The sequence below is a fragment of the Conger conger genome, chromosome 7 (genome assembly GCF_963514075.1).
Source record: "Conger conger chromosome 7, fConCon1.1, whole genome shotgun sequence".
In the NCBI taxonomy this organism is placed as follows: domain Eukaryota; kingdom Metazoa; phylum Chordata; class Actinopteri; order Anguilliformes; family Congridae; genus Conger; species Conger conger.
In genome coordinates this window covers 23,584,785-23,602,642 of record NC_083766.1, presented here as the reverse complement: position 1 = coordinate 23,602,642, position 17,858 = coordinate 23,584,785, and the positions used below count along the sequence as shown (strand labels likewise).

Sequence of the window (17,858 nt, the reverse complement as noted above, 5' to 3'; positions counted from 1 at the left end):
TGTTGTGATGGCGGTAATGTCGAGATGTCATAATCCAAACTTCGTTTATGCAGCCTCCGTCACGCTAGCGATTCCAGACCGAATCACCATGGGGGCGGAACTGAACGAGTGGAAGTTAGATCACGTCTGCGTTGCGATGTCGATAATTAATTACTCGGTAATTCATTCCTAATTACCTTTTGAATTAGTAATGAGTAATTACTAATTAGCATTGAGCCTTTTGTGGAGGCTTGGTTTTAGGGGGCAGATTTTACACGATGGGGTTATATGAGGATTTGAGCTCTTAATGTCACGGTATAATTGGCTGTGTTTACGCAGCATCAGACTGACTTGTGGTTTAATTTGGCATCTGTACACAGGCTTAGAAAGGAGTGATGTTCTGTTGACAGTTGAGCTCAGTCAGTGGCATTAATCGTTCAATTAACAATCAGATGCAAAAGAAAAATAATATTTGCTTGTTGTGTACATACTAATTATCTTAACTTGGCTTACTGGAAGACTGTGTAGTATTTTTTTAAATGGCATTGGTGAGAGGTTTTGGTTCCTTTAGTGCTACTCTGGTTGATGTTACGTTTTCAGTGTCCTGTGCGCACAGTCCGTTTCCAAAAGACCAAAGCCTTCACCCTGTCCTGTGAAGAACTTTTCATTTCTGCTAAACTCTCAAAATCTGAGTTTGTTGCGCGTCGGTTTGGGTTAAAGCGCCTTGGTGTGATGCAGTGGGTCATGTGACACTTGTCGACGGCTCTTCTGTGGTGTTGCTGTGTCTGTGTTTTTGTGGAGGGGGGGTTGTCGTTCCTGGTGTCTGTTTTCCTGTCCCGATTTTTCTTTGTCCCTGACTCCATTTCCTGCAGTCTTACGTTTTAACATTAATGCAGCTGACATTCTGGGGATTTTTTTTTTTCTGCATGGGCAAGTTCGTTTTTTTTGGCATGCTTGTGGTTTATTTCTACACCCCCACCTGTGCCAATTTTTATTTTTATTTTTTGGAAATAGTTTCTCATTTAAATTTTCCTTTTTATTCTCTTTTTATTCGTTTTCCAAACTTGATGAATTCCCATCCTATATCTCCTCTCTAATTTGCATTGTTACATTTATTTAAATTTTTTATCCCCCCCCCCCCGGTTTCATTATTTTGACTCCTTTCCCCGCAACCTGGTGTTGTCGCCCCCCTCGTTGTGTCTTAGGTGCGTCCAAGGTGCCGCGGCAGAGCCCCCTACAGGCCGGGACGGTCGCCGCGGGGGCGGTCCCGGGTGGCGGGGGCGGCGGGGCCGAATCGGAGCCCCTGCCGCCCTTCCACCCCTACCAGCCGCTGGAGTGCATCGTGGAGGAGACGGAGGGCAAGCTGAACGAGCTGGGCCAGCGCATCAGCGCCATCGAGAAGGCCCAGCTGCAGTCCCTGGAGCTCATCCAGGGGGAGCCGCTCACCAAAGACAAGATCGAGGAGCTGAAGAAGAGCCGCGAGGAGCAGGTGCAGAAGAAGAAGAGGATCCTGAAGGAGCTGCAGAAGGTGGAGCGGCAGCTGCAGCTCAAGACCCAGCAGCAGTTCACCAAAGAGTACATGGAGGCCCAGGGCTCGCGGGACCACCCGGGGGACGAGCCCTCCCCCTCCTCCCCCCCGGCGCCCGCCCTGCACCCCGCCCGGCTCGGCCTGGGGGAGGGCGAGGACGAGGACGAGGAGGGGCTGCCGCTCGCCACCGAGCAGGACGAGGAGGAGTTGGAGGAGGAGGAGGAGGAGGAAGAGGAGGAGGAGGACGACGAGGAGGACGAGGACGACGAGGAGGACGACGAGGACGAGGAGGACGAAGAGGGGGAGGAGCTGGAGGTGGGGGACTGCGCCAAGCTCCCGCAGGTGGACACCATCCTGTACCGGGAGGCTCAGCCGCCCCCGCCCCCGCCCCCGCAGCCCCAGCTCCCGGGCCCCCTGCCGCCCCCGCTCCAGCCCCAGCCCAGCTTCATCCCCGTGCCCGTGCAGCCCCTGCCCCCACAGCAGTCCACCGACTTCGGCAGCGCCGACTACCCCTGCGCTACCGGCGCCGACCTGCAGAGGGTGCTGGTGAGCCAGCAGATGCTGGGGCCCGGCCTCCTCGCCACCCAGGCCCCCGACGGCCTCATGGTGGCCACGCCCGCTCAGACGCTCACAGACACACTGGACGACATCATGGCAGGTGTGTTAACAAAAACACCCCCCAACTTTTACCCCCTCCCCCAAAACTTTTAACTACTTTTTTTTTTTTTCTTGCTTGTCAGTCATGCCCCCCCCCTTTTCCCTCCCCGCCCCAAACAAATTTTTTGGCTTTTCCTTTGATGGTTTTGAGGTCATGATTGATCAGTGAGATCGGGCGTCAATGTGGCGATGTGAAATCCCTTTAACGGCATCAGTGCTCTTAGGCCCCTCCCTCTGTTCCCGGTCATGTGATCATGAAAAGTGTGACGATGCTCAAAACTTTCCCAGACTTTGATTTGGCATTGCTGGCTCCTTTTCTCACAGTCATATAGACATCCAGCGCAGACTGTCTCCGTCTTTCAAAAGCAGAATATCTGTGGAAGATTTGAAGTAGAGGTTGTAGGTTTGCAGTAGAGGTTCATGTCGTTCCTACTTATTCCTTGGGGCCTACGCTCCATCTGTAGAAGTCCTCAAGCTGTCCTAGCCTGCTGTAGATGACTGTGGACTCCAAACTCACTCATGAAACTGAAGTTATTGGTTTCGCTTTTATTTTATTTGGCGTTCTTATTTTTAGTGTTATGGTTTTGGAAGTTTATGGAAGTGTACATTTCAATGGAAATCCTGGAATATGTGAATATGGGGTTATTTCCAAGTGTGCATCTCTTCAGCTGAGAGCAAGCATTTTAGAAATATAAAAAAGGAATTTAAACCATGATGGTTATGGAACTTGGCTTTACCTCCAAGGTTGTTGGTTCGGTTCCCAGACTGGTGTCATACCCCAGACACAATGGAGCTGGAAGCTGTGCCAGTCAGTCTGGCTAAGACAATTCCTTAAATAATGAATCAAAATGACATTGACAGCCTTGTTCCTCAAATCACGGTTCTCAAGGGCCAAGGACTGCTGTTTTTCCACCCTCCCTTTACCCGGGAGTCAGGTGTGAAGACAGTCTGGCGCAAATGTTTCTGTTAATTACCTGGGACGGAAGAAAACCAGGGCTGGAATTGGCTTTGGCTTGATTTGACAATCCCTGGTGTAGAGCACCACAGAACTGTGCTTCCCGGGTTGTCCACCAGGGGGCAGTGCGATTTCCATTCGTGAGTTCAGACCCTCTTAAGCGCTAAACGAGTCGTAAGGGTAATTGGATTAAGCACAGACGCAAGGCTCAGTGAGGCTGGGGTCTGGTTTCTTAGAGTGGAGACCGAGAAAGCTGGTAAGCTCGATAAACCACATCGCCGTCCTGTTCGATTGTCCATTCGCTGCCTTGGGCAGGTCGTTTAACGGGTTCACTGACCCACTGGCTGCAGACATGCCGTTTCCCATGATTCATTTGTTTTGACTTTCAGTGCTTTTTTTTTTTGTTGCCTTTTTCGCCCTGATCTCTTACAGATAGATTTTTGTGTATTAGCCCCCCTTTCACCGGATGTGTTTTGCCCAAGCCTCGCGTGGGTTTTTTTTGGGAAGAGTGAATGTGGCTCTATTAACAGCTGTGTGTGTGTGTGTGTGTGTGGGGAGTATTATCCCATACTGAGAGGAGTCCACAGGAATATGGAACACTACTTACAGCATTTCCGCTTAAAGTAACAGATGTTCGTACATCTGCTGAGCACATAGCGTTTGCTCACGTTAGATCATGCGTTCCTGACCCCAGCCACAGTGTGTGGAGATTTTCGCAGTTGCTCAGCACTTAGTTGACAAAGGAAGGCATAGTTAAGTAGTTAAATTCCTTGGCCCCCGATTCCGTGGCTGATTTTAAAGTGAAACCAAAAGAATCCTGCAGAATAATTTTTCTGACGATAACGGTTTGGTGCACCGTGTTTTATTCTTTCCTCATTCACCTAAGTAGGCCAAGTTTAATCAGCGCACGGGCGTGAAGCACAACATTACATTTTACATTTACATTTTCGGGATTTAGCTGAAGCCCTATCCCGGGCTACTCCCAATTGGTGCACGTCGAAGAGGACTAGATTTGTCACAATCCTCAGAAGTAACAATTAATGAGTGCCACAACACATTTGATCTCTATTATCCACCGTAAGCCCTTTGTTAAAGGAATGTGCCGTTGAGCATGTGTGTGTGTCAATATCTCAGTAGTTGGTTGAATATAGTTACTATAAATTACTGAATTGATCTTCATTAAACTTTAATTAGCTGTTCCAGTGCTCGTCTTGTCCTGCGCATTAACCAATTATTTACCCTTAATTGGTAAAGATGTTAGTTCTGTAAATGTTGTTAGTAAAGAGTTAATTCTTGCAAAAGTAACTGCTTCTAATCACCTTTTTTTAAACATGTTTTCAGCCAGCACTTTTGGGTAACATCTGGATAATGTCACTGATATTTATTGTTCATTTCCATAGCAACACACCCTTATATGTAGGCTTACATTTTTATATATATAGCTGTTCATAAAGCTTTTTATAAACTCAGGTGGCAAACTGCACTGCACTACTCTGCCACCTGCTGTCCAGGATAGGTCTATGTCTAATGAATGGCTCGGTGAACCCTTTTGATTGACAGGTCATGCGTGATGCGTTGTGGGAAATGTAGTTTTCGCACTAACATCTCTCTCCTGCCTCTGTCGCAGCTGTGAGCAGCAGAGTGCCTATGCTGAACACTACCACCTCGCCCACGCCCCAGCTCCCAGTGCAGACCCCCGGAAACGGCGTGTCCCCGCCCTCCATGCTGCCCCTCTACCCCTCTGTGGACATCGACGCACACGTAAGCCCCTCCGCCTCCGCTCCGAGGACGAGGCGCACTGACGTCGTTTCGGCGTTTCGGTGCTCCCCGTTCCTCTAAGAACTGCTCAGTGACTGCCCGTTGCCATCACAGTCTGAAGAGATGTGTCTTCAGACTGTACCTTGACCAGCTCTTACTGCTGCTACCCCAATCTAGCACCACTCGTTCCTCTTGATCTTTTTGCCCCCTCGCTGTACTCTCTGACTTCATCTAGCACTGTCGAATTTGCGTCCATCTTAGTGCGGTGTTTACCATATGTACTGTATCATGCCTTGCTTCTGTCAGTAGGTCTGACAAAGCATGACTACAACTATATTTGCCGTGTGAACTAGACTTGGTGCTCATGGCTATGGATAACGGTCTCATGTGCAGTGTACCTGATATGACCTGTGTTTACCGTGACCTTTGGGATGCACTTATTGTCCGTTGCTAAAAGCTGTGTTGAGTAAGTGTGATATAGTGTAACGTGACGTGACGTGTGGCCGCAGACGGAGAGTAATCACGACACGGCGCTGACGCTGGCCTGCGCAGGAGGACACGAGGAGCTGGTGTCTGTGCTGATCGCCCGCGGAGCCAACATCGAGCACCGCGACAAGAAGGGTACGAGCGTGCAGCACGTACACACACACACACACACACACACTCTGTCATACATACACACACACACACACACACACACACTCTCATACACACATACATACATACACACACACACACACACACACTCTGTCATACATACATACATACATACACACACACACACACACATACTCTCATACACACATACATACATACATACACACACACACACACACACACTCTGTCATACATACATACATACATACACACACACACACACACATACTCTCATACACACATACATACATACATACACACACACACACACACACTCTGTCATACATACATACATACATACACACACACACACACACACACACACACTCTCATACACACATACATACACACACACACACACACTCTGTCATACATACACACACACACACATACTCTGTCATACATACATACATACATACACACACACACACACACACACACACACAGTACATGCACACACACAGATACAGCCCACACACATTGAATAACCTGAGCCCTATGTGTGTGTTCCCAGGCTTCACTCCTCTGATCCTGGCGGCTACAGCGGGTCATGTGGTGGTGGTGGAGATCCTGCTGGACAAAGGGGGGGACATCGAGGCCCAGTCTGAGAGAACCAAAGACACCCCTCTCTCCCTGGCCTGTTCCGGGGGCCGCCAAGAGGTACGCAGGGGCCCCCTCGCCTCCCCGAATCCTGCTACTCCCCCACCCATATTCTCACCGGCTGAACCCCTCTCATTCTCACCCCTCAATCTGCACCCACCTCGCAAAACCGCACTGCCTGTTCAAACTTCCACCCGACCAAACTAACATCACTTCATACAGCTGAAACCTTCACAAGCATTCTCAAATTGTGTAGAAACCGTTTTACTTAGTTAGATTTGAATCATGTAATTGCTTACATTCACATAGTGCTTTTCTCATACACAAAGCACTTTACAGTAATGAGGGGGGGGAATCTTGCTTCAACCACCTCCAATATGTAGCGCACACCTGGGTGATGCAATGGCAGCCATTTTGTGCTAGAACGCTCACCACACATCAGCTGAGATGGAGAGAGAGAGACATTTAAATCAATATATTGAGTTGAATAAAATGAAGTCTATTGTATGTGAATGTGTGTATGACGAGCCGGTTGTCCCGTATCGTAATGGGGTGAGCGTGCGAGTGTGTGAGACCCCTCCTGCTCTTTCGGTACAGGTGGTGGAGCTTCTGCTGCTTCGAGGGGCGAACAAGGAGCACCGGAACGTGTCGGACTACACCCCACTCAGCCTGGCCGCCTCGGGGGGCTACGTCAACATCATCAAGATCCTCCTCAACGCCGGCGCCGAGATCAACTCCAGGTGATACTGCCTCCGCCAGGCCCTGACTGGCTCTGCGTGATCCTGTCTTTGTCCGTTTCCTGTCTGTCTGTCCTCGACTGTTTTGTATGTCTGGCCAGGGATTGAGCTAAGAGGTATAACAGGAGGAATGGGTGGAGGTCAGGGGGTGTAACTGAAAGGTGAGTCTCAGTTGGTATAACAGGAGGAATGGGTGGAGGTCAGGGGGTGTAACTGAAAGGTGAGTCTCAGTGGGTATAACAGGGAGAGTGTGGGGAGGCCCAAGAGTTGGGGTTGTTGTGTGTGCGCATGTGTGTATCTTTTTTTGTTGGATAAATATTTTCTAGATCTGACTGTCCCTCCCTCTGGCTGTATATGTGCTTGTTTTGGCCTGTGGGGGGGGTCCCTGTGTGGTGGGGTCCCTGTGTTCCTGACCGCTCCCATGTCGTTGCAGGACGGGGAGTAAGCTGGGCATCTCACCCCTGATGCTGGCGGCCATGAACGGGCACGTCCCTGCGGTGAAGCTGCTGCTGGACATGGGCTCCGACATCAACGCGCAGATCGAGACCAACCGCAACACGGCGCTCACGCTGGCCTGCTTCCAGGGCCGCGCCGAGGTGGTCAGCCTGCTGCTCGACCGCAAGGCCAACGTGGAGCACCGCGCCAAGGTGAGCGCCGGGGGCCTGTTAGCGGGGGGGCCCTGTTAGCGGGAGGACCCTGTTAGCGGGGGGGCCCTGTTAGCGGGAGGGCCCTGTTAGCGGGAGGGCCCTGTTAGCGGGAGGGCCCTGTTAGCGGGAGGGCCCTGTTAGCGGGAGGACCCTGTTAGCGGGGGGGGCCCTGTTACACCAGGGGGGCCCAATCGTGTGCCCTGGAGGAGAGCAATAAAAAATAAAGAAATGCTTCTCATCACGTTCAGTTTAATAAAGCCGTGTCCCTAGCAAACAAAATGGAGGCTTCAGTTTCGAATGATCATTCAGCAATAACTGCTACACCTTACACCAGCTATGGATGTTGGCAGTAAGGAGACAAATTGTTCCATTGACATCATTTTTGCATGAAATTAATGTGTTAAAAGTAGCTGACCGTTGTAGAACTCCTTGCTTAGAGCAACGTGTAAGCGCATTGCTGTCAAACAAAATGGAGACAGTTTTGAGTGATAATTCCATATGAACCATCCCACCCTGGAGCTAAGTTTTAGTAAGGTAACCCGTTCCCTCTCCCTGTCCCAGACCGGGCTGACCCCGCTGATGGAAGCTGCCTCGGGGGGCTACGCGGAGGTGGGGCGGGTGCTGCTGGATAAGGGCGCTGACGTAAACGCCCCTCCCGTCCCCTCCTCCCGGGACACTGCCCTCACCATCGCCGCAGACAAGGGCCACTACAAGTTCTGTGAGCTGCTCATCAACAGGTGAGGGGCCAAACTCAGGCCCGAGTGGGACGCCTACTCGCACTGGCTATGGTGTTTAAAATTTTGTTTTGTGTATTCACTCATTCACTACTCTCACTCCCTTCCTTTCTCCCCCTCCATCTCCCTTCCTCCCCCCCCTTTCTTTCCCCTCCCTCTGTACTTCTTCACCCGCCATCTCCCTATCTCTCTCTCCCCCTGCAGAGGAGCTCACATCGACGTGCGTAATAAGAAGGGGAACACGCCCCTGTGGCTGGCGGCCAACGGCGGCCATTTTGACGTGGTGCAGTTGCTGGTCCAGGCCGGGGCTGACGTGGACGCAGCCGACAACCGCAAAATCACGCCTCTCATGGCGGCTTTCCGCAAGGTAGGCCCCCAAAACGCCCACCACCCCCTCCCCCCTCCCCCCGGGCCTCCTGGGGCCTGTACAGGACTGTTCCATACACACCTGTGTAGGATAGCGGGTCTTATACCTGTAGTATAAAACCAAAACTCCTGTTCAGTCTGCACCATTACTGCCTCCTCTTCTCTACACTGGTTAAACCAACACTACTTCACTATGTCATCACATTTGCTCTGACTGTGCCTCCACACCATCTTTTTAACCTCTGACCCCTGACCTCTGTCTGCAGGGTCATGTGAAGGTGGTGCAGTACCTGGTGAAGGAAGTCAATCAGTTCCCCTCTGACATCGAGTGCATGAGATACATCGCCACTATCGCCGACAAGGTACTGGAATGGTGGTCTTTTTTTGTTTTGTTTTTTTGTTTGTTTGTGTGCCACGGTATGATGTCAGAAAGGGCGTGGTTTGTGGCTGTGTTGTCGTAAAGGGCGTGATTTGCGTGTATGATGTCAGGAAAGCTGTGGTTCGTGGGTGTGATATCGGGGAGATCGCGGTGTGTGGGTCCGTGTCTCACTGCGGTTGTGTGCTCTTCCTGTAGGAGCTGCTGAAGAAGTGCCACCAGTGCATGGAGACCATCGTCAAAGCCAAAGACCAGCAGGCGGCCGAGGCCAACAAGAACGCCAGCATCCTGCTGAAGGAGCTGGACCTGGAGAAGGTGTGTGACCCCCTCCGAGACCTCTCTGCTCTTTGCTGTCATTCAAAATATGTTTTAAAGCCAGATTCATTCGTATAGAGCATTTTTCAAACCTCATCAGTTTGCTTCATAGTGGCCCCTGACATGGCCACAAAAGCAAAACCAAGGGCCACAATGACAAGGATACCCCTGCCAGCCTGCCACAAGCTCTGAGCTCTGCCACTGCCTCGTCTTGTTTCTGAATCTGACCAATTCTGACTGTTACTCTACTACAATGCCATTACAGTTATCTGATCCTTCTATCCAAAGCCAATTACAGTTGATTTGACTAAGCAGGGTCCTTACTACAGTTTGTACACTACTGTCTGATTGTGTTCTTACTCTACTTTCTACCACCCTTTCTGATTTCACTCCTGTTTCTGACACCACTTTTGTCTCTGACTGATAACTTCCTGTCCAAGACACACACACATATATATTTATGTGGTTGAGAGGTCACTGTGTGGAATAGCTTGCCAAGACATTTAGTGGAGGCAGAAACACTGGGGGTTGACCAGGCTTGATACGGTGCTCGATACTATTTAGCTTTTAGGCAACTAAGCACTTAGGGGTAGGAAAAGGCGAGCTGTACTGGGCTGAATGGCCTGTTCTGGCCATCATTGTGAAACGCTACCTGTTGCTCCTCTCCACATGTGAAAGCGAGGGTTCAGGCCTGTGTGTTTTTATTCCTGATTAACAGTCCAGGGAGGAGAGCAAGAAGCAGGCCCTGGCAGCCAAGAGGGAGAAGCGCAAGGAGAAACGCAAGAAGAAGAAGGAGGAGCAGAAGAGGAAGCTGGAGGAAGAGGAGGCCAAGGTGAAGGAGGCCTTCTCCGAAATGCAGGACCAGGAGAAAGACTCCAGCGAAGGTAAAAAAACAAAAATCTGCGTTCTCCCTTTCCATATCTCCATGACCGTTCTCTGCTCTATAGGAGTTGCATTTCAAGTTATAACTCGACAAAAAAGAGATTCGGCCTTGAGAGACACCATTTCAATTTAGAAGTATTTTTATGACTTTGCCATGAATGATATATCTCCAGCCCCCACACATTTTAATTGATTGATTTGACATATTTTAAAGTATACCCAGTCGTGTCAGTAGCCCTATATACATAATGCAATTATCACGGAAACATAACACAATAAAGTCATGTCGTCACGATCCTCTTTCCATTGTGGTCCTGGTTGTACCTCCCCCCCCCATATAACCGGGTGTTCCTGCAGAGGCCGAGGTCCCCATCGAGCCCCCCAGCGCCACCACCACCACCACCATCGGCATCTCTGCCACCTCGCCCACCTTCACCTGCGCCTTCGGCAAGAAGCGCGCCAACGTGGCCACCACGCCCAGCGTCGCCCGCAAGAGCAAGAAGAACAAGACCAAGGACTGCGCCAGCGAGCCCATCATCCTGCAGGACCCGCAGGTGGCGCTGGCCCAGCAGAAGGCCGACAAAAACAAGATCCAGGGCGAGCCGCGGGGCGGCGGGGCGCCGGGGGGGAACAGCGACTCCGACAACCTGGACTCCGCCGACTGCACCAGCGAGAGCAGCAGCAGCGGCGGCAAGAGCCAGGAGCTGAACTACCTGCCCGACCTGCCTTCCTCCTCCTCCTCGTCCTCCTCCTCCTCCTCCTCGGCCTCCTCCGGCCCGGCCCACCACCCCCCGCCCGTCCCCGAGAAGAGACAGTGCCCCTCCCTGCACAGCTCCCGCGAGGACAAGGTCACGGTGTCCATCTCCAAACCCCCGCAGAAGTAAGCTTCAACCTCCGCTCTTATCTCAGGGCTGTGTCCAGGGCTGTCCGTCCCAAACCTAACAAAGCACACCTTTTTCAACAAAATCTTAAGTGCGGATTCAGGTTGAACCTACCGGAGGGTTGATCTCCAGGAACAGTGTTGGGCAGACCTGTCCTAGCCTTCTGTATAAATTGGCTATCAAGTAACTATTGAGATGGTGACAAATACTACACTGAGATCTTGATTCCATAAAAAACAAAAAATATTTCTATTTCAATGTGAATGTAAAGCAGAGGGATGGCTAGTTACAGTTGCAGTCTGTTGTACTATATATCGGCACCCATGGAATGCCCCTTTACTTTTCAAATTACTTGACCTGAGCCATTGTATAAATGAGCATAATTTACTACTTTGAGCAGAAGAGATGAAACTGGGCTTGCGAGATGGTACTGGCTAGTTCAAACTGGTGACGACTGGTTCTGACTGGTCCTGGTGTGCTTCTCCCAGCAGGGCTCCAGACTCCGCCCCCGACTTGACTCACCACTCCTTCTCCTCGGCCTTGAAGACCATGTCACTGCCCGTGTCGTCCCCCAACAGCAAGCTGAACCTCACCAGCCCCAAGAGGGGCCAGAAGAGAGAGGACGGCTGGAAGGAGGTGGTCCGGAGGTCAGTGTCCTGCCCAAATAACCCCCCTCCCAGCCTACTCATACTCCTTCTCTGTACTGCCCTGTACTGTTTATGCTGTTTGAGAAGTTACACTGGCTTTTGTGTCAGAAAGAGCTATAATGAGCCAGCCTGGTTCGCTCTATGCTGGGAAAGGGGTATAATGTGCCTATTGCTCAGGGACACTTCGACAAACCCTGGGCGGGGATCTAAACTGCATCTCTCCAACAGCCAGACAACTGCTGTTGCCTCCTTGAGCTACTGTTGCCTCCGTATATTGAGCCAGCTTGGTTCCAGAAATGTCATTCAAATGTCTTTCCGTTCAGATCTAAAAAGCTGTCTGTCCCCGCGTCCGTGGTCTCTCGGATCATGGGCCGGGGCGGCTGCAACATCACTGCCATCCAGGACGTGACGGGCGCCCACATCGACGTCGACAAACAGAAGGACAAGAACGGAGAACGCATGATCACCATCCGGTACCAGAACCCCTCTCGCCCTTCACACCGCCATGATTATCAAACCCGTTACATTAGTCACTTAGCTTTCATCCAGAGTGATGTACAGTTCATTAGACTAAGCAGGGGACAATCCCCCCCTGGATCAATGTGGGGTTAAGGGCCTTGCTCATGTAGCTGCGATAAGATCAGCACCAGGGCTTGAACCTCTTTGAGGTGTGAGATCACATATGACATGGAAATTCTCTTAACTGAACAAACTAATCAGACCTGGGTCAGATACGTAATTGTTTTGGATTCACACACCGCCTTCTGGTGTTCTTTGTCGGCTCAATTGCACCAGGCAAGATCAGTCAAGCGCAGAAAAGTATTTTAGTCCAAAGCCATTTGTGTACTTGACCCGGGTCTGGTGACTGTAGTGCCGATGTAACGGTGGCACTGTTGCGTGACGCTCTGGCGTGTTCTCAGGGGCGGCACGGAGTCCACGCGCCACGCCGTGCAGCTGATCAACGCGCTGATCCAGGACCCAGCCAAGGAGCTGGAGGACCTGATCCCCCGAAACCACATCCGCATCCCGGGCACCAACACCAAGATGGGCTCCACCTTCACCACGGCGACGGGCGCCACCAGCACCACGGCGGCCGGCTCCAAGGGGCTGCCGTCGGTGGTGCCGTCCTCGGGCATGTCCTTCCAGGCCTCCGCCTCCTCCGCGTCCTCGCAGGCGGGGGGCAAGGGGGGCAAGAGCCTGTCCCCCGGGGTGCGGCCGCCCTTCGTGTCCCTGCCCCTGGCCTACGCGCACCCCCAGCTGGCCCTGCTGGCCGCCCAGACCATGCACCAGATCCGCCACCCGCGGCTGCCCATGGCCCAGTTCGGCGGGACCTTCACCCCCTCGCCCGGCACCTGGGGGCCCTTCCCCGTGCGTCCCGTCAGCCCCGGGAGTGCCAACAGCTCCCCGAAACACAACGGGGGCATCGCCGCCCCCGGAGGGCCCAGACCGGGCCCCTCCCACGGCCCCGAGCACCTGGCCCCTGGCCTGACCCCGACCGCGTCCTCCGCCCCGTCCCTCCCCGCCGTCCCCACCCCCTCCTCCGTCAGGAAGCAGCTCTTCTCCTCCGAGCCCAAGCCTGCGGCGGTCGCTATGGCGACGGCGGTAACCAGCGCCGCGGCGACGGCGAGCAGCGTGAGATCCTCCAGCTCCCCCGCCCCCCTGGCCTGCACCGCGCCCACCACGCCCCCCACCCCTCCCCCTCCTCCCCCGCCCATCGCCCCTCCTCCCACACAGCAGGTCCCCACTCCCAAACCCGAGCCCTGCCCCACTGCCACGCCCAGTAAGGAGAAGCCCTCGGAGCAGCAGGCCGCGCCCGTTTTGGCCGGAGCGCCCGAGGGCCCCGGCGCCTTGCCCTTCCAGGCCCCGCTCCCGCCCCTGGCCTCCCTCCCGCCCCCGCAGCCCGAGACCCGCCAGCCTCCACTGCCGCTGTCCTTCGCCCCGAACGCAGACCTCCCCGCCCCCCAGTCGGCCCCGCCCGCGCCCCGCCCCCCCCGTGCCCTCCGTCTCCCACGCGGGCCCCGCCCTGCCTCATTTCAGCGCCCCCGGCCCTGCCCCCCGCCCCTCCCCTCGCGTGCAGCCTGCCGGGCCCTTCTACCCGCTGGCCCCCGGGGGCTCCCTCCAGGACCCGCACTCCGTGTACAGCGCGCCCCAGGAGTCCCTGAAGCAGCAGCAGCAGCAGCAGCAGCAGCAGGGTCTGGCCGCGCCCGGCATGGCGCCCCCCTCCCTCCAGATGTCCTCGGCCATCGGCGTGCTCAACGGCTCCCAGATGCACCTCCACGCCGGCGGGGGGAAGGCCCAGCTGCCCCCCAATTTCGGGCCCGCCGCCCTCTTCAACCATTTCAGCAGCATGTTCGACAGCAACCAGGTCGGCAACAGCCAGGTGTGGGGGGCCTGCCACCTCCCCGCCCGGACCCCGCCCGACCAGGCCTACGGACCGCCGCCCGCCTACATGGGCAGCATGGGCCAGATGGAGGGCGTCATGCCCCCGCCCGACAGCTCCAAAGCTCCCGGATACCGCTGCACCTCCCAGAGGATCGTAAACAGCCCCATCGGTGAGATGCGGGGACCCCTAGCACCGTTCCCTTTCTGTTGTAGAGTATCGGTGGCCATTGCCAAAGTATTTTACCTTCTCACCCTTTCAGTCCCAAGCCCAACGTGACCCGAGGGTCCTTGGCTTCGGTTGAGTAATTTTAGTTGGGTTTTAATAGGGGCTCGAAACAGGAGTAAAGCAGTTATTACAGTATTTTGTTCTGTTTCAAAAAAGATGACCACCATGCAGAAATAATTTTAGAAAATTACTGTCAGATATTATTCGTGGGCTGTGATGATGTATGACGACGCATGCCTAGATGTGAAGTCAAAGACCAAGTTGTGGGGGGAAAACGAGTAAATTGGTTTTAAAAACATGAATAAAAGTCAGTTAGAATGGTCATGTCGGACTGAGGGACACTCTCCTCTCGTTCTCAGGCATGCACCACATGGATCCTTCCGGAAACTCCATCTCCACGTCCGCGGCACTGACCAGCTTCGCCACCAGCATCTCGGGCAGCCCCGTGTTCCTGCAGGGCCCCACCCCCGTGACCACGCCCTCTTTCAGCCGCCAGCACTTCTCCCCCCACCCCTGGAGCGCGTCCACTTCCTGTACGGGAGCCCGTAATCCCCCGCCCACTTCCTGGTTACGTAGGGGCACTCAACACCCGTGCAGCGGTGCACGTTCACACGAGAGAAGCAAGTCGCACATCTTGATATTCTCCATGACGGTCTTTGTCAGATTGGCTTCTCTCTGCATGCTCTCTGTCTCTGTCTGTCTGTCTGTCTTGTCTTCAATGTTACATCTGTCTGTCTCTGTTCAGTGTTAACATCCATCCATCCATCCTTCTGTCTGTTCGGTGTAACGTCCGTCCGTCTGTATCTATTCAGTGTAACGTCTGTCTGTCTGTCTGTAACATCTGTGTCTGATTGTCCTGTTTCACTGTTCTCTCCACTTGTCTGTGTCAGATTCACCTCTCTCAGTGTCTGTCTCTATCTTTCTGGCTGTGTCCATCCATCTAGATTGGATTGGTGGTATTCGCTGCTATGCCATCTGACCATTAAGACTTCCACATGCTTCAAACAAACTGCTGTTCAGTGTCCGAAAGCTCCTCTGCGGTGTTTGGGTAGGCAAACCACAGTGATTGGCCAGGTGTGCAAAAGGCATGGCTTCAGGCGGTCTACAAACAATGCTCAAAAGTCTGGTACCAGAAAACCTCGGGTTAAAGGGCAATGATACATTTTAGGAAAGCTGCCAGATAGACCAGGTAGGCCCAGACGTGTAGTGAGAGACTGCAGGAAAGTCCTGGTGGAACCAGGCACCATGTCCAGAAGAATTCTTCTGTATCCCAGAGGAGGTTGGGGACGTGGAGTCTGAACGGACACAGTTCAAAACCTCCGTTGTAGAAGCGGCTGCTAGGAGCTGTGGTCAAAAGCTAGTCTGGCTACAACCCAAGCACCTGTTGGTGGACTCCAGCCGAGAAGGAAGCTGGCACTGAGGACTGTTGATTCAGCCGACCGGTACTGGCAGGTGATCCAACATCACCTAACCACACCCTAGCCTGAAGAACTCAACTCCACCACTAACTTAAACACGTTTGGTCTATTTGCCAATTTGCATGACTCTGCATTTGCGATTATAAAGGCACCCAGATATCACTGAATTCTAGGATAAAATTCCACCCCTATCTAGAACGGATAGCTTCTTGCCCCACCTTTGATCTGAGCTACTTGGAAAAGCGTATGAACAGCAACCCTGTCCATACTACGCAGTTTGTTTGGAGCGTGTGGAAGGCGTTCTTTACTCCGCCGTGTTGCCGGGGTAACTGTCCCTCTCCGCCGTGTTGCCGGGGTAACCGTCCCTCTCCGCGCCCCCCAGGCGAGTCCCCGGTCCCGTCGGTGTCGTCGGGCGCGTCCTCCCCCCTCTCGGCGTCGGTGGCGGCTCCGGCGATGGTCCAGACCAAGCCCAGCAACGCCAGCCAGCAGGACCGCAAGGTGCCTCAGCCAATCGGCACGGAGCGCCTGGCCCGGATCCGCCAGACCGGCTCGGTCAACCCCCCGATGCTCACCACCAACTACACCCCGCCCGTCGGACAGGGGGGCATCTGGTCTTTCGGCGTCGGTAGTGCCTCTGGTGAGGAGGGGAGGGGGAAGGGGCTTTATTTTTGGGCGGTGTGGGGGGTAATAAGGAGTTTAATACAGCAGTCATTGACATGATGTGGTGGTGTGACTGAGCGATGCTGAGGTCTGTGATATTCCCTTGAGAGGCGATGAGTGAGTCGTGTGAGTTAGCTGAGTGTGGTGTATGCGTGTAGTAAGTGTGTGTGACGGTGTGTGACGGTGTGTGACGGTGTGTGACGGTGTGTGACGGTGTGTGACGGTGTGTGACGGTGTGTGACCGTGTGTGACCGTGTGTGTCCGTGTGTGTCCGTGTGTGTCCGTGTGTGTCCGTGTAATGAGTGTGCTCGTGATTGGCTGTTCTGACACGTCCCTCCCCCACAGAGGCGATGTCGGGCTGAGTGAGTGGGGTGTGAGCAGTGTGATGTATGCGTGTAGTGAGTGAGCGCGTGTGATTGGCTGTTCTGACGCGTCTCCTCCCACAGAGGCGATGTCGGGCTGGTCGCAGCCGCTGATGAGCAGTCACATGATGCAGCAGCAGCTGCCCGAGCAGTCGGCCTTCTCCCAGCACCAGCCCATGGAGCGGGACGACACCGGCATCGTGGCCCCCTCCAACACCTTCCACCAGCCCCCGCCCAGCAGCTACATGGACTTCCCCAAGGTCAGTGCGCCCCATCTCCCCAAAACCGGGTGTCCCCTCTCCCCAAAACCATGTGCCCCGTCTCCCCAAAACCAGGCGCCCCGTCTCCCCAAAACCAGGCGCCCCGTCTCCCCAAAACCAGGCGCCCCGTCTCCCCAAAACCAGGCGCCCCCTCTCCCCAAAACCAGGGGGGGGGGGGTCCCTCTTCCCTGAAACCATTGGCTCTCTATCTGACGGAACCCCCTAACAGTACTGTATATACTGTATTATTTAAAAAATCCTAATTTAGAACCATTTTCTGAAGTTAGGAGCATTTGTTGAATCCGGCCTAGCACACTGACGGGCCCTTCATCTGTAAAGAAGTGAAATTTACGATGAGAATACGAAACATGAGGTTCATCCTGCAGGTCACCCAGTTTGTTGCCTGGTTCCTTCCTGTTTTGAATTGGAGGCCTTGTTGTGAGGGAGTTCTCAGATCTTAGCTCAGGTCTTTTATGTTTGTGGTTCATATTGTTTCTGGTCCTCAGGGGTTGCCGATGTCCATGTACGGGGGAGCGATGATCCCGCCGCACCCCCCGATGGCAGAGGGCCCGGGGGGGGCCATGTACAACGGCCTCCACACTGCCGACCCGGCCTGGAACCCCATCCTCAAAGTGGTCCCCAACTCCGCAGAGAACTCAGACCCCCAGCAGGTTAGGACACACACAGACGCACACGCACACACACATACACACACACACACACACACACACACACTCATACACACTCATACACACTCACACACACTCATACACACTCATACACACTCATACACACTCATACACACTCACACACACTCACACACACACACAC

The 17,858-nt window shown here is 53.7% G+C and overlaps 1 protein-coding gene across 1 annotated transcript in view; it reads left to right on the top strand.

Moving 5' to 3' along the window:
• The window catches only part of ankhd1 (ankyrin repeat and KH domain containing 1), a 57,566-nt gene that overhangs the window by 38,629 nt on the left and 1,079 nt on the right, over positions 1–17,858 (top strand). Inside the window, 20 exon segments of the mRNA XM_061250364.1 lie at positions 1,185–2,165; positions 4,747–4,880; positions 5,387–5,498; positions 6,049–6,194; positions 6,732–6,874; positions 7,305–7,518; positions 8,080–8,255; positions 8,457–8,619; positions 8,885–8,980; positions 9,193–9,309; positions 10,028–10,193; positions 10,549–11,071; positions 11,561–11,719; positions 12,043–12,192; positions 12,640–13,668; positions 13,670–14,271; positions 14,687–14,860; positions 16,128–16,382; positions 16,852–17,027; positions 17,534–17,698. Of these exon segments, the coding sequence (XP_061106348.1) occupies positions 1,185–2,165; positions 4,747–4,880; positions 5,387–5,498; positions 6,049–6,194; positions 6,732–6,874; positions 7,305–7,518; positions 8,080–8,255; positions 8,457–8,619; positions 8,885–8,980; positions 9,193–9,309; positions 10,028–10,193; positions 10,549–11,071; positions 11,561–11,719; positions 12,043–12,192; positions 12,640–13,668; positions 13,670–14,271; positions 14,687–14,860; positions 16,128–16,382; positions 16,852–17,027; positions 17,534–17,698 (5,681 nt within the window).